This window comes from Eubalaena glacialis, chromosome 6, assembly GCF_028564815.1.
Source record: "Eubalaena glacialis isolate mEubGla1 chromosome 6, mEubGla1.1.hap2.+ XY, whole genome shotgun sequence".
NCBI classification, from domain to species: domain Eukaryota; kingdom Metazoa; phylum Chordata; class Mammalia; order Artiodactyla; family Balaenidae; genus Eubalaena; species Eubalaena glacialis.
The window spans coordinates 120,109,935-120,124,575 of NC_083721.1; the positions used below are offsets into that span (position 1 = coordinate 120,109,935).

Consider the following 14,641-nt stretch of genomic DNA (forward strand, 5'->3'; position numbering starts at 1 on the left):
AATGCTAATAGAGGAATGTAGAGTACATAATTTATAAAAAACAGAAGGTGCATTTTGGAATATGTTTTATTTTTATTATATTGGCACATGAAATGATGAAGCCACATGGTGAAAGTCTGGTTCTGGAGAAAGTGAAGGTTCTCATTTCCTTCCTGTGACCCACTGTATATCACCTTTCAAAATACTCAAAATAATACTTTGTGCTGGGTTCTAACTTAACTTGGTTAAACTTTCACCTAAGACTATTTGTTAAGATACTATTGAGAGTAAATAAAAGCAAAAAGAAATAACATAGGACTTAAGTGAACAAGAGAGGACCTATTCAGGTGATGTGGAAACCACATTTAGGGATAAGCAAAGATTGACTTTCTAGTGAAAGGCAGGGGAAGAATTAACTGGCTTATTCCAAACAGAGGGCAGTTCTTTAGGAAGTATGCTTGAGGATATACTTGACAATAAATTTGACAGCTAGCATGGTCTCTTTACAAGTTGACTTTATCTGAGATTCTGGGAGGAGAAAACCAAATTTGCCTTTATCTCGGAGCTCGAAGGCAAATGTGTGTTTGATGCCCAGGTTGTAAGCCCAGTCTAAAGAAGAACTTGATGTCGGGTCTGTAAAACATAAGCAATAAATATTTAATTAGAAACAAATGTTAATGTTTTTCTTGAAATGGAAATTCACTGGTGTAAAATTAGCAATAAAAATAATTTCATATACAGTTAATTGCAGTAATGAATGGGAGTAGTGGTCTGCATAGTATAGTGTCGAGTAAAAAATAATCATGGCTTTGGAATCCATCACACGTTTTAAATATGTGCTGCATTTTCAAAATTACATTTTGCTTGGATCATTTTGAGTCTAAATTGAGTTTGTCTTCTGGGTGCACATTGTCGTAGATTGAGGTGGTCTGAGTAAGTGCAAGCAGTTGAGGAGACCAGCTGAGGAGGGGTCACTGGTCACTGAAAACCCACCAAGGAAAACTACACATACAAGCTATGCAAAATTACATTCTTTCTAGTAGTTCAGGTCTCTTTCCATTCATGTTGCTAGGATAAACTATTTTATAGTTAAAAGACCAAGAAAGTTTAAATCAATTATTTTAAGGATATATTTAATCCCCTAATCCAACTTTTCCATGTCAATTTTTGTGAAATTTTACTAAGAATGTTATTTGTTAAAAAGACTGAGAATATAAAATCTAGAGGTTATATACATATAAGGTTTATACAAGTGTATGTAAATACTGTAAAAGCATTTATGTATATTTTGATTTACATAATTGAAAAACTAATTTTTTTGTACATAAAATTACTTATGTTTTAGGAAAAGTAATGAGTTTGATACAAACATTTTAGCTTTGAAAGATAAAAATTCAAAGCTGTGATGAAGAAAGCGAGAAGGAATATTTTGGTAGAGAGAGACAGGGTTGGCTTTAAAATTATTCAACAAATATTTATTAAAACCTTTAATATGTGCAGTGCACTTTACTTGGCACTGTGGAGGGTGGGTGGTGCAAGGGTACAAAGATGAAGAAGGTGCTACTGGTGTCTTTGGAACTTACAGTTGAGGGGAGAGAAGACAACTATGTAAATCAACAGAGATAGGGCAGAATATAAAAGTACCATAGGAAAGATACAGTATCTTGTGAAGATTTAAAGGAAGAAAGCAATTATGCTTGGTGAGGAGGATGGTGTTTCATGCTCAATACCTGCTCAAATGCCACCTTCATGATGGAGGTTGTATCTGGGGAGAGCCTTGAAGAAAGGCTAGTATTTTTCCAGATGGAGATTGAAGAAAAGCATTCTGGCCAGTGAACTACAAGGATGGAAAGCATGGAGGCATTTTTAGAGACCAGTGAGATACAGTAAGAGTTTGTGGGCAAGGGCTTCCCTGGTGGCGCAGTGGTTAAGAATCTGCCTGCCAGTGCAGGGGACACAGGTTCGAGCCCTGGTGTGGGAAGATCCCACATGCCGCGGAGCAACTAAGCCCGTGAGCCACAACTACTGAGCCTGCGCATCGCAACGGGAGAGGCTGCGACAGTGAGAGGCCCGCGCACCGCGATGAAGAGTGGCCCCCACTTGCCGCAACTGGAGAAAGCCCTCGCACAGAAACGAAGACCCAACACAGCCAAAAAAAATAAATAAATAAATTAAAAAAAAAAAAAAAAGAGTTTGTGGGCAAAGCTCAGAAAACCTAATAAAAAAAGAAAGATGTTTTGTTTGGCAGCACTGGAAAGAGACCAGTTAGGAGGTATTGTGAAGTGAAAGCCTGAACTAGTGTAGAGTCACCACACTGGGGATAGAATAGGTGGGACTCTATGTAAGAAACGTTGGAATGGAAGAGTCACAGAATTTGATGAAAAAGATTGAGATTTCAATCTGGGTAGCTGGAAAAAAAATCCACATGTTATTAACAGAAACAGGAACTCAGAGAGAGTAGTGATGGGGAAAAGAAAGGGTAAAGGAAGGAAGAAAAAAGATGTTTAGCAATCAGTCAGACAGGGGATGTGGGTGCTTGCTGCTAGGGATGTGGGCACTGGCGGCGGAACACTGCGGAGCTGTTGGGGCCGGAGCAGTCAGATGAGTACGGTCAGATGTCCAGCCTTGGCAGAATGGAAGAGTCATGTCCAGCCCTGGGATAGAAGGCAGGGGGCACTCCATGGGCGGGGCTTGTGCAGGGTCCTTGAGGCAATAGTTGGTTTCCGTGTGCCTTTTCCCCTCAGTCCTGTGCACAGCACCTACCAAATACATAGTGTTTGACGCAGAAGGATATGTGAAGCCTCAGTCCTGCATTGAAACGTGAGTTGGGAGGGTGGGGAGGCTGATGAAAGCCACGGGTCGCTGCCACCTTTCTCTGATTTACTGTACCGTGGAGGAAGGAGCCTGGGAAAATGGATTTGAAAATTATTGGCAGAAGCAGCATCACAGGTGAAACTGGCTTGCACACATTCAGGATTATTATGTCTTCTTGGTGGATTGATCCTTTTATCATTAACGTTCCTCTTTGTTTCTGGTAAATTTCTTTGTTCTGAAATTTACTTTATCTGATGTTTAATATAGCCACTCCTACTTTGATTAATGTTTGCATGGTGTGTCTTTTTCCCAGCCTTTCAATTTCAACCTATGTTATATATGAAGTGAGTTTCTTGTAGCCAGTGTATTGTTGAATCATATTTTTCTTAATCCACTCTGCCAATCTCTGTCTTTTAATTAATATATTTAGGTAAATTATTGATATACCTTAAATCTGCCATCTTACTATTTGATTTTTGTTTGTTCCCTCTGTTTTTCATTCCTCCATTTCTCTTTTATTGCCTTATTGTTGGTTACATGATCATTTTTAGGATTCCATTTTGATTTATTTATAATAATGTTTTTGAGTATATCAGTTTGTATAGTTTTCTTAGTGGTTGCTCTATGTATTACAGTATACATACATGACTTATCACAGTCTACTGGTATTAGTGTTTTATCATGTCAAGTAAGATATAGAAGTCCTACTTGCATTTAGATTTTTTTCCCCTTCCCACTTTTAAAATACATTTATCTTGATTACTTCTCTACATATATTAAACATCACATCAGATGGAATTATACTTTTTGATTCAATCATCATGAGGAGAAAGATAGTCTATTTATCCTTCATTCATCCACCCATCCATTCATTATTCATTCATTCATTCCCTAATCTATTGTTTTTGCTTCCTTTCCACAGTTTGAAGCCTCTGTTACCATTTCTTTCTTATTTGGAGAGCTTTCCTTATCCATCTTTAAAGGGTAGGTCTGTAGGTGACAGATTCTCTTAGTTTTCCTTTGTCTGAGAATATCTTTATTTCCTCTTCATTTCTGAAGGATATTTTTTGCTGAATATAGAATTAATGATTGATAGTTCTTTTAGCACTTGAAAAATGTTATCCCTTCCTTTTGGCCTTCCACATTTTCAAATGAGAAATCTGCTGTCATTTGAATTGTTTTGCCCCCTCTAGATTGTTTCTTTCTCATTGCTTTCAAGAGTTTTTACTTTGTCTTTCGTTTTCAGAACTTTAATTCTGGTGTGGCTTGATGTGAGTTTCTTTGAACTTATTCTGTTTGTGGTTCACTTGGTTTCTTGAATATGTTGGTTTATGTCTTTAGGAAATTTGGGAAATTTCAGTCTTTATTTCTTCAAATATTTTTTTCCAGCACTATTCTCTTTCTCCTCTCCTTCTGAGATTTCGATGATATGAATGTTTTGATCATGTGTTATTATGCCACAGGTCCCTTAGGCTTTGTTTATATATTTTTTCAATTTGTTTTCTCTCTTCAGACCGGATAAGTTCTATTGTTCTATCTTCACGTTAACTGATTCTTCCCTCCATCATATTCATTCTGCTATTGATCCTCTCCAGTGAGTTTTTAAAATTTAAGTTAATGTGTTTTTCAGTTCTATAATTTCCGTTTGCTTCCTTTTTATACCTTGCATTTCTTTGATGAGATTTTCTTTTTTTTTTTTAATTTTTAAAAACATTTTATTATAGAAAACAATAAAAACAATAAAATATAAACAAAAATAGCAGTATAATGAACTCTTCTGTATCCATCATCCAGGTTCAACTCATAGTTAATCTTTTTATTTTTTTTTCTGAGATATACATCTTAAAGTAATAACTAGAATTATGACATAACATTATACCAGAACATATAAGATTTTTAGAAATTTCATGTAAAGTCTGAAACATTTATATTAACGTATTTCCATACAAATAATGCAATGAAAGTTTAGTATTAGTTGTTTTGTTTGTTTGTTTTTTTTAATACTGCAGGTTCTTGTTAGTCATCAATTTTATACACATCAGTGTATACATGTCAATCCCAATCGCCCAATTCAGCACACCACCATCCCCACCCCACCGCAGTTTTCCCCCCTTGGTGTCCATATGTCTGTTCTCTACATCTGTGTCTCAACTTCTGCCCTGCAAACCGACTCATCTGTACCATTTTTCTAGGTTCCACATACATGAGTTAATATACGATATTTGTTTTTCTCTTTCTGACTTACTCCACTCTGTATGACAGTCTTTAGATCTATCCACGTCTCAGCAAATGACTCAATTTCGTTCCTTTTTATGGCTGAGTAATATTCCATTGTATATATGTACCACATCTTCTTTCTCCATTCGTCTGTCGATGGGCATTTAGGTTGCTTCCATGACCTGGCTATTGTAAATAGTACTGCAATGAACATTGGGGTGCATGTGTCTTTTTGAATTATGGTTTTCTCTGGGTATACGCCCAGTAGTGGGATGGCTGGATCATATGGTAAATCTATTTTTAGTTTTTTAAGGAACCTCCATACTGTTCTCCATAGTGGCTGTATCAATTTACATTCCCACCAACAGTGCAAGAGGGTTCCCTTTTCTCCACACCCTCTCCAGCATTTGTTGTTTGTAGATTTTCTGATGATGCCCATTCTAACTGGTGTGAGGTGATACCTCATTGTAGTTTTGATTTGCATTTCTCTAATAATTAGTGATGTTGAGCATCTTTTCATGTGCTTCTTGGCCATCTGTATGTCTTCTTTGGAGAAATGTCTATTTAGGTCTTCTGCCCATTTTTGGATTGGGGTGTTTGTTTCTTTAATATTGAGCTGAATGAGCTGTTTATATATTTTGGAGATTAATCCTTTGTCCGTTGATTCGTTTGCAAATATTTTCTCCCATTCTGAGCGTTGTCTTTTCGTCTTGTTTATGGTTTCCTTTGCTGTGCAAAAGCTTTGAAGTTTCATTAGGTCCCATTTGTTTATTTTTGTTTTTATTTCCATTACTCTAGGAGGTGGATCAAAAAAGATCTTGCTGTGATTGATGTCAAAGAGTGTTCTTCCTATGTTTTCCACTAAGAGTTTTATAGTGTCCGGTCTTACATTTAGGTCTCAAATCCATTTTGAGTTTATTTTTGTGTATGGTGTTAGGGAGTGTTCTAATTTCATTCTTTTACATGTAGCTGTCCAGTTTTCCCAGCCCCACTTATTGAAGAGACTGTCTTTTCTCCATTGTATATCCTTGCCTCCTTTGTCATAGATTAGTTGACCATAGGTGCATGGGTTTATCTCTGGGCTTTCTATCCTGTTCCACTGATCTATGTTTCTGTTTTTGTGCCAGTACCATATTGTCTTGATTACTGTAGCTTTGTAGTGTACTCTGAAGTCAGGGAGTCTGATTCCTCCAGCTCCGTTTTTTTCCCTCAAGACTGCTTTGGCTATTTGGGGTCTTTTGTGTCTCCATACAAATTTTAAGATGATTTGTTCTAGTTCCATAAAAAATGCCATTGGTAATTTGATAGGGATTGCATTGAATCTGTGGATTGCTTTGGGTAGTATAGTCATTTTCACAATATTGATTCTTTCAATCCAAGAACATGGTATATCTCTCCACCTGTTGGTATCATCTTTAATTTCTTTCATCAGTGTCTTATAGTTTTCTGCATACAGGCCTTTTGTCTCCCTAGGTAGGTTTATTCCTAGATATTTTATTATTTTTGTTGCAATGGTAAATGGGAGTGTTTCCATAATTTCTCTTTCAGATTTTTCATCATTAGTGTATAGGAATGCAAGAGATTTCTGTGCATTAATTTTGTATCCTGCAACTTTACCAAATTCATTGATTAGCTCTAGTAGTTTTCTGGTGGCATTTTTAGGATTCTCTATGTATAGTATCATGTCATCTGCAAACAGTGACAGTTTTACTTCTTCTTTTCCAATTTGTATTCCTTTTATTTCTTTTTCTTCTCTGATTGCCGTGGCTAGGACTTCCAAAACTATGTTGAATAATAGTGGTGAGAGTGGACCTCCTTGTCTTGTTCCTGATCTTAGAGGAAATGCTTTCAGTTTTTCACCATTGAGAATGATGTTTGCTGTGGGTTTGTCGTATATGGCCTTTATTATGTTGAGGAAAGTTCCCTCTATGCCCACTTTCTGGAGAGTTTTTATCATAAATGGGTATTAAATTTTGTCAAAAGCTTTTTCTGCATCTATTGAGATGATCATATGGTTTTGATTCTTCAATTTGTCAATATGGTGTATCATGTTGATTGATTTGCGTATATTGAAGAATCCTCGCATCCCTGGAATAAATCCCACTTGATCATGGTGTATGATCCTTTTAATGTGTTGTTGGATTCTGTTTGCTAGTATTTTGTTGAGGATTTTTGCATCTATATTCATGAGTGATATTGGTCTGTAATTTTCTTTTTTTGTAGTATCTTTGTCTGGTTCTGGTATCAGGGTGATGGTGGCCTCATAGAATGAGTTTGGGAGTGTTCCTTCCTCTGCAATTTTTTGGAAGAGTTTGAGAAGCATGGGTGTTAGCTCTTCTCTAAATGTTTGATAGAATTCACCTGTGAAGCCATCTGGTCCTGGACTTTTGTTTGTTGGAAGATTTTAAATCACAGTTTCAATTTCATTACTTGTGATTGGTCTGTTCATATTTTCTGTTTCTTCCTGGTTCAGTCTTGGAAGGTTATACCTTTCTAAGAATTTGTCCGTTTCTTCCAGGTTGTCCATTTTATTGGCATAGAGTTGCTTGTAGTAGTCTCTTAGGATGTTTTGTATTTCTGCGGTGTCTGTTGTAACTTCTCCTTTTTCATTTCTAATTTTATTGATTTGAGTCCTCTCCCTCTTTTTCTTGATGAGTCTGGCTAATGGTTTATCAATTTTGTTTATCTTCTCAAAGAACCAGCTTTTAGTTTTATTGATCTTTGCTGTTGTTTTCTTTGTTTCTATTTCATTTATTTCTGCTCTGATCTTTATGATTTCTTTCCTTCTGCTAACTTTGGGTTTTGTTTGTTCTTCTTTCTCTAGTTCCTTTAGGTGTAAGGTTAGTTTGTTTACTTGAGATTTTTCTTGTTTCTTGAGGTAGGCTTGTATAGCTATAAACTTCCCTCTTAGAACTGCTTTTGCTGCATCCCATAGGTTTTGGATCATCGTGTGTTCATTGTCGTTTGTCTCTAGGTATTCTTTTATTTCCTCTTTGATTTCTTCAGTGATCTCTTGGTTATTTAGTAACGTATTGTTTAGCCTCCATGTGTTTGTGTTTTTTACGTTTTTTTCCCTGTAATTCATTTCTAATCTCATAACGTTGTGGTCAGAAAAGATGCTTGATATAATTTCGATTTTCTTAAATTTACTGAGGCTTGATTTGTGACCCAAGATGTGATCTATCCTGGAGAATGTTCCATGCGCACTTGAGAAGAAAGTGTAATCTGCTGTTTTTGGATGGAATGTCCTATAAATATCAATTAAATCTATCTGGTCTATTGTGTCATTTAAAGCTTCTGTTTCCTTATTTATTTTCATTTTGGATGATCTGTCCATTGGTGTAAGTGAGGCACTAAATTCCCCCACTATTATTGTGTTACTGTTGATTTCCTCTTTTATAGCTGTTAGCAGTTGCCTTATGTATTGAGGTGCTTCTATTTCGGGTGCATATATATTTATAATTGTTATATCTTCTTCTTGGATTGATCCCCTGATTGTTATGTAGTATCCTTCCTTGTCTCTTGTAACCTTCTTTATTTTAAAGTCTATTTTATCTGATATGAGTATAGCTACTCCAGCTTTCTTTTGATTTCCATTTGCATGGAATATCTTTTTCCATCCCCTCACTTTCAGTCTGTATGTGTCTCTAGGTCTGAAGTGGGTCTCTTGTAGACAGCATATATATGGGTCTTGTCTTTGTATCCATTCAGCAAGCCTGTGTCTTTTGGTTGGAGCATTTAATCCATTCACGTTTAAGGTAATTATCGATATGTATGTTCCTATGACCATTTTCTTAATTGTTTTGGGTTTGTTTTTGTAGGTCCTTTTCTTCTCTTGTGTTTCCCACTTAGAAAATTTCCTTTAACATTTGTTGTAGAGCCGGTTTGGTGGTGCTGAATTCTCTTAGCTTTTGCTTGTCTGTAAAGCTTTTGATTTCTCCATCAAATCTGAATGATATCCTTGCCGGGTAGAGTAATCTTGGTTGTAGGTTCTTCCCTTTCATCACTTTAAGTATATCATGCCACTCCCTTCTGGCTTGTAGAGTTTCTGCTGAGAAATCAGCTGTTAACCTTATGGGAGTTCCCTTGTATGTTATTTGTCGTTTTTCCCTTGCTGCTTTCAATAATTTTTCTTTGTCTTTAATTTTTGCCAATTTGATTACTATGTGTCTCGGCGTGTTTCTCCTTGGGTTTATCCTGTATGGGACTCTCTGCACTTCCTGGACTTGGGTGGCTATTTCCTTTCCCATGTTAGGGAAGTTTTTGATTATAATCTCTTCAAATATTTTCTCTGGTCCTTTCTCTCTCTCTTCTCCTTCTGGGACCCCTATAATGTGAATGTTGTTGCATTTAATGTTGTCCCAGAGGTCTCTTAGGCTGTCTTCATTTCTTTTCATCCTTTTTTCTTTAGTCTGTTCTGCAGCAATGAATTCCACCATTCTGTCTTCCAGGTCACTTATCCATTCTTCTGCCTCAGTTATTCTGCTATTGATTCCTTCTAGTGTAGTTTTCATTTCAGTTATTGTATTGTTCATCTCTGTTTGTTTGTTCTTTAATTCTTCTAGGTCTTTGTTAAACATTTCTTGCATCTTCTCGATCTTTGCCTCCATTCTTATTCCGAGGTCCTGGATCATCTTCACTATCATTATTCTGAATTCTTTTTCTGGAAGGTTGCCTATCTCCACTTCATTTAGTTGTTTTTCTGGGGTTTTATCTTGTTCCTTCATCTGGTATGTAGCCCTCTGCCTTTTCATCTTGTCTATCTTTCTGTGAATGTGGTTTTTGTTCCACAGGCTGCAGGATTATACTTTTTCATGCTTCTGCTGTCTGCCCTCTGGTGGTTGAGGCTATCTAAGAGGCTTGATGGGAGGCTCTGGTGGTGGGTAGAGCTGACTGTTGCTGTGGTGGTCAGAGCTCAGTAAAACTTTAATCCACTTGACTGTTGATGGGTGGGGCTGGGTTCCCTCCCAGTTGGTTGTTTTGCCTGAGGCAACCCAACACTGGAGCCTACCTGGGCTCTTTGGTGGGGCTAATGACAGACTCTGGGAGGGCTCATGCCAAGGAGTACTTCCCAGAACTTCTGCTGCCAATGTCCTTATCCCCACGGTGAAACAGAGCCACCCCCCGCCTCTGCCGGAGACCTTCCAACACTAGCAGGTAGGTCTGGTTCAGTCTCCACTGGGGTCACTGCTCCTTCCCCTGGGTCCCGATGCGCACACTATTTTGTGTGCGTCCTCCAAGAGTGGGGTCTCTGTTTTCCCCCAGTCCTGTCGAAGTCCTGCAATCAATTCCCACTAGGCTTCAAAGTCTGATTCTCTATGAATTCCTCCTCCCATTGCCGGACGCCCAGGTTGGGAAGCTTGACGTGGGGCTCAGAACCTTCACTCCAGTGGGCGGACTTCTGTGGTATAAGTGTTCGCCAGTCTGTGAGTCACCCACCCACCAGTTATGGGATTTGATTTTACTCTGATTGTGCCCCTCCTACCGTCTCATTGTGGCTTCTCCTTTGTCTTTCAATGAGAGGGTGTTAGAACACATCCCTGGACCTAGGGCAGTACGAAGTGTATTATGGTTAGACCCGAGGACTCAGCAGGCCTGTAACTTTGGCCTGTTCTCTCCTGTGTCTATGTTTCCAGCTGTCAAGATTTGACCGAGATTTTCTATATTATCATTTGTTTCAAGGCTATCTGTAATTGCTTGTTGAAACATTTTTATGATGATGATTTTGAAATTCTTGTCAGATAATTCCAACACCTAAATCATCTCAGTGTTGGCATCTGTCAATGTCTTTTCTCATTCGAGCTGTGCTTTTCTTTATTTTTGGCATAAGTGATTTTTGATTGTACCCTAGACACTTTGGCTATTATGTTAAGTCTTAAATTTTAACGGAAATCTACTTTAACAGGCAGTCACCCTGTTTAGGTTTAGCATGCAGGCCCTGGTCTTCTTTAGTGACTTCTGGTTCCAGTGTCAATATAGTTTTCAGAGCCTTTGCATTGCTGTTTTCATCTAGTTGGTTCCCCTGGTGCTGCTGGGCTCCCACTGATCCCTGCAGGTTACTGCTGCATGGATGAAAGGTGATCTCCTAGCTGGGCCACCCCGGCGCCTCTAGGTGGCAAATGCAGGCTCCAGCCTGTGAGGATAGAGAGTACTTCCCTGATGAGGAAAGAAGCAGAAGGAAGAGGAGGGGCCTGAAGAGACAACCTTGTGGAATATCTGCATAATACCTATTTTTGGGAAAATATCTGCTTTTAGGGGCAGTCAGCAGAGACGAAGTGGAAAAGAAGGAGGAGGAGGCAAACCAGGTGAGTTTGGTGTCAAGGAAGCCAAGGGAATGGCAAGAAGAAGGTATATCAACAAGGTCCAATGTTGCACGGAGTTTGTGGAGCATGTGAGCTGAGATAAATATACTGGCTTTAGTGATCAAGAAGGCTGCCATTTTTAGCAAGAGTTGAGATTAAGTTCATTAGTAAAAAAGAACATAAGAGTTCTGTAGCAATGGAGGTAGGGTAAATAGGAATTGTGTCTTGCGTGATGATTTAGAGTGTGCTGGACATTTCAATAAATGTGGCCAGTTTCTAGCTGTACCAGCCCTCCATTTGCAGTTAAGTAAACTGCTATAATCTCAAAGAGTTAAAGAATATTGATATTTCATTTTGAAAAATTTACTTTATGAGAAATTTCTCATTAAGATTAATAGTGGTGATTGAGAATTTATGTAATTTGTGATTTTTCATAATTGTGTGATGTTATTGAGTGTAATACATTTTCTTTTATGATACCACTTTCTGTATCTTCGAAACCTTAAATTTGCAAACAAAAACTATATTAAGACATAAAATAAATACAACATTGAAAAAGACTTTTACTTGTAAGAATATATTATTATACAACTTAATTTGTTGAACATGCTGCTTAGCCTTTTATTTATCTCTGTCTGTACCCACTAAAATATGTGTATATATTTATAGAATATAATAACAATCACTTGCTAAACAGGCACCCTTCTAAGTGCTTTATGTATGCTAACTCATTTCATTAATTCCTATCACAACCTTATGATATAAGTACCAATTGCTGTTTTACAGAAGAGGAAATTTTGGCACAGAGAGATTAAGCAATTTACTCAAAGACAACATAGCTAGATGTGTAAAATAGATAGGTGACAAGGATATACTGTATAGCACAGGGAATTATAGCCATTATCTTATAATAACCTAAAATAAACTATAATCTGCAAAAATACTGAATCACTGTGTTGTACACCTGAAACTAATATAATATTGTAAATCAACGACATGTCAATTGAAAAAAAAAGATACATAGCTAGTAAGTGGTTGAGTCAGGAATCAAACCCAAGCTACATGTCTTCAGAGTTTGCGTGACTAACCATTGTACTGTACTACCTACCATATGTCAATCTATAGTCCTCTCAATAAAAAGTGTTAATTGAGTTCTACAAGATAATATTTTTGTTAACATTTTCTTAAAATGTTGATAATAAAAAAATTTCCTACTCCTTTCAAGGCACATTAAGTGCAAGGAACTGACTATAATACAGTCAAAACAAGTCAAGGTAAAACTGAACTGAACTAACACTCTGGTTTCATCCCAGAGAAATCCACATAAAGTGACACTGGTGACTTAACTTCTATGTTTTTAAAAAAGTATTATTGATAGGCATTAAACATACTAACACTCACTTTTATGTCAACAGGAGTGGAAATTCTATTTGAAGCAAGAGCTGAAGCTAGAGATGCATGGGCATGAACTGAAATCTTTACTTTGCACTTCTGTTGCCTTCAGTATAATCTCAGCTTGAATGTCTTAGTGGATAGATAGTGGGTGTTGAGCTACAAATTCGGGGTCTTGATTTTCTCCTTTTCAAAATGTAGAGTAGTAAAGAGTATAGAAAACAGTACAGAGTTGAGAAACAAGAGCAGAGCTAGCGATTTTGATGTGTGGGGAAGGCAACAAGAAAGGCACTTTGAAATTAACTTTTTAATTCATCGTGTGACTCATAGATGGATGATATTAATGATACAAGCTGCTTGATTCCTATCAATTCAGTGAACTACTCTTGCTAACTAGGAACTATCTTCAGTTATTTCTAAGATGGTAAAGGATTGGCTATGCTGTCAATATGCAAATATAAGCATTTCACAATCTTTCAATATCAATTTTTGTGCCATCTAAATATCGCTGCTTCGTGGCAAAATAGTTGGTATACAGTTTGACTCTGGTCTGGAATGCTGATTTTTGACCCTATTCTGCCCCTAAGTGATGAAATCTTTCTATATCTCAATTTCATGGTCTATAAATGAGGGATTTAGCTTATATCAGTGGTTCTCAACCCTCGTTTCATCTTAGAATCACTTTGACCACTTTAAAAAAATTCAGGTGCCTGGGGCCCCCCAGGGACTAATGGAATCTGAATCTCTGGGGAATAAGACCTGATCATCTGCATATTTTAAAAGCTCCTCAGATAATGCTAATTGGAAGTCAGGCTTGAGAACCATGAATTAGATCATTTCCTAGGTTTCCTCCTGGTTTCAAATTTTATGGATTTAACTTATTTGTTTATTAGGTTCAAATTGCAAACATATTTTTCTGGAGGTCAGAGATCTCTCCACAATTTGGGTTTTAAAAATGCTCCCTCAGTCCTTTTTTTCTGTCTCCATCAAATCAAAGAGAGAAAAATACTGGCAAATGTTAGATGCTTCCTCCAAATCCTGGAACTTGTCACATGACAATTAGGATATTGGAATGACTAAACTTTAATTGTGGGGTGCTCCTATTTTCTTTTCTTACCAAGTCAAGTGCTTTGTTACTGCCTGCTTCTTGTGAATGTTTGATTAACATTTAATCAGGTGCTTTATTAAAGCAGTCACTCCTAAAAGTTTTGAACATCTATCAAGCTGCTGTAGCCCCATGTGGAAAAGACAATTCTTTCTAAATCTGAATTGCTTAAAAAAACTTATAATATAATATAATAAAATAAAAGTTTAAAATACTACTACACAGTTGTATAGAATAGTAATTCCTCTTTACCCTCCCATATTGAAAGTGACACATGATAACAGGGAACTATGTTATCTTTGGTGATCTCCTCCTCCCAGTTAGAATGTAACTCTTTGAAAGTAGTCATTGTGTCTTCACTCTTTTCACCTATCTCTCAAAGCTCCAAGTGCTGGGCTATTAGGTGGGTGCTCCATAAGTTCTTGCTTATTAAATAATTGTGATTCAATGCAAATACATAGCTCTAATATGCTCATAATTTGCATATATATGCAAATATACATCCTGTATATACATGCACGCATATGTGTGTGTGTGTGTGTGTGTGTGTGTATATATATAAATATATATATATATATAGAAAGTGAGAGTAATAATCCTTTGATGCCCTAGCTGCCATTTGCAAAGTTTTCTCCTGTTTGGAACCCTTTGTTCTTTGCTGCCAAGAAAATCTGTGTGTTTTTCCTCCTTATGATTTAGGAATTCCTCTTACATCAAATCTGGGTGGCTTATCTGGCCCTGCTATTTCTCAATATCCACTAAGTAGGCTGCCATTTTAAACTGGTGTTCTAGTCTGTCCTTTGGTCCTTTACTTTGCTTACTTTTGTCCACT

At 37.1% G+C, this 14,641-nt stretch overlaps 1 protein-coding gene across 1 annotated transcript in view; it reads right to left on the reverse strand.

Moving 5' to 3' along the window:
* Positions 1-424: 424 nt before the first annotated feature.
* Positions 425-14,641, reverse strand: part of CPA3 (carboxypeptidase A3) — a 33,748-nt gene continuing 19,531 nt past the window's right edge. Inside the window, 1 exon segment of the mRNA XM_061193564.1 lies at positions 425-612. Within this exon segment, the coding sequence (XP_061049547.1) occupies positions 425-612 (188 nt within the window).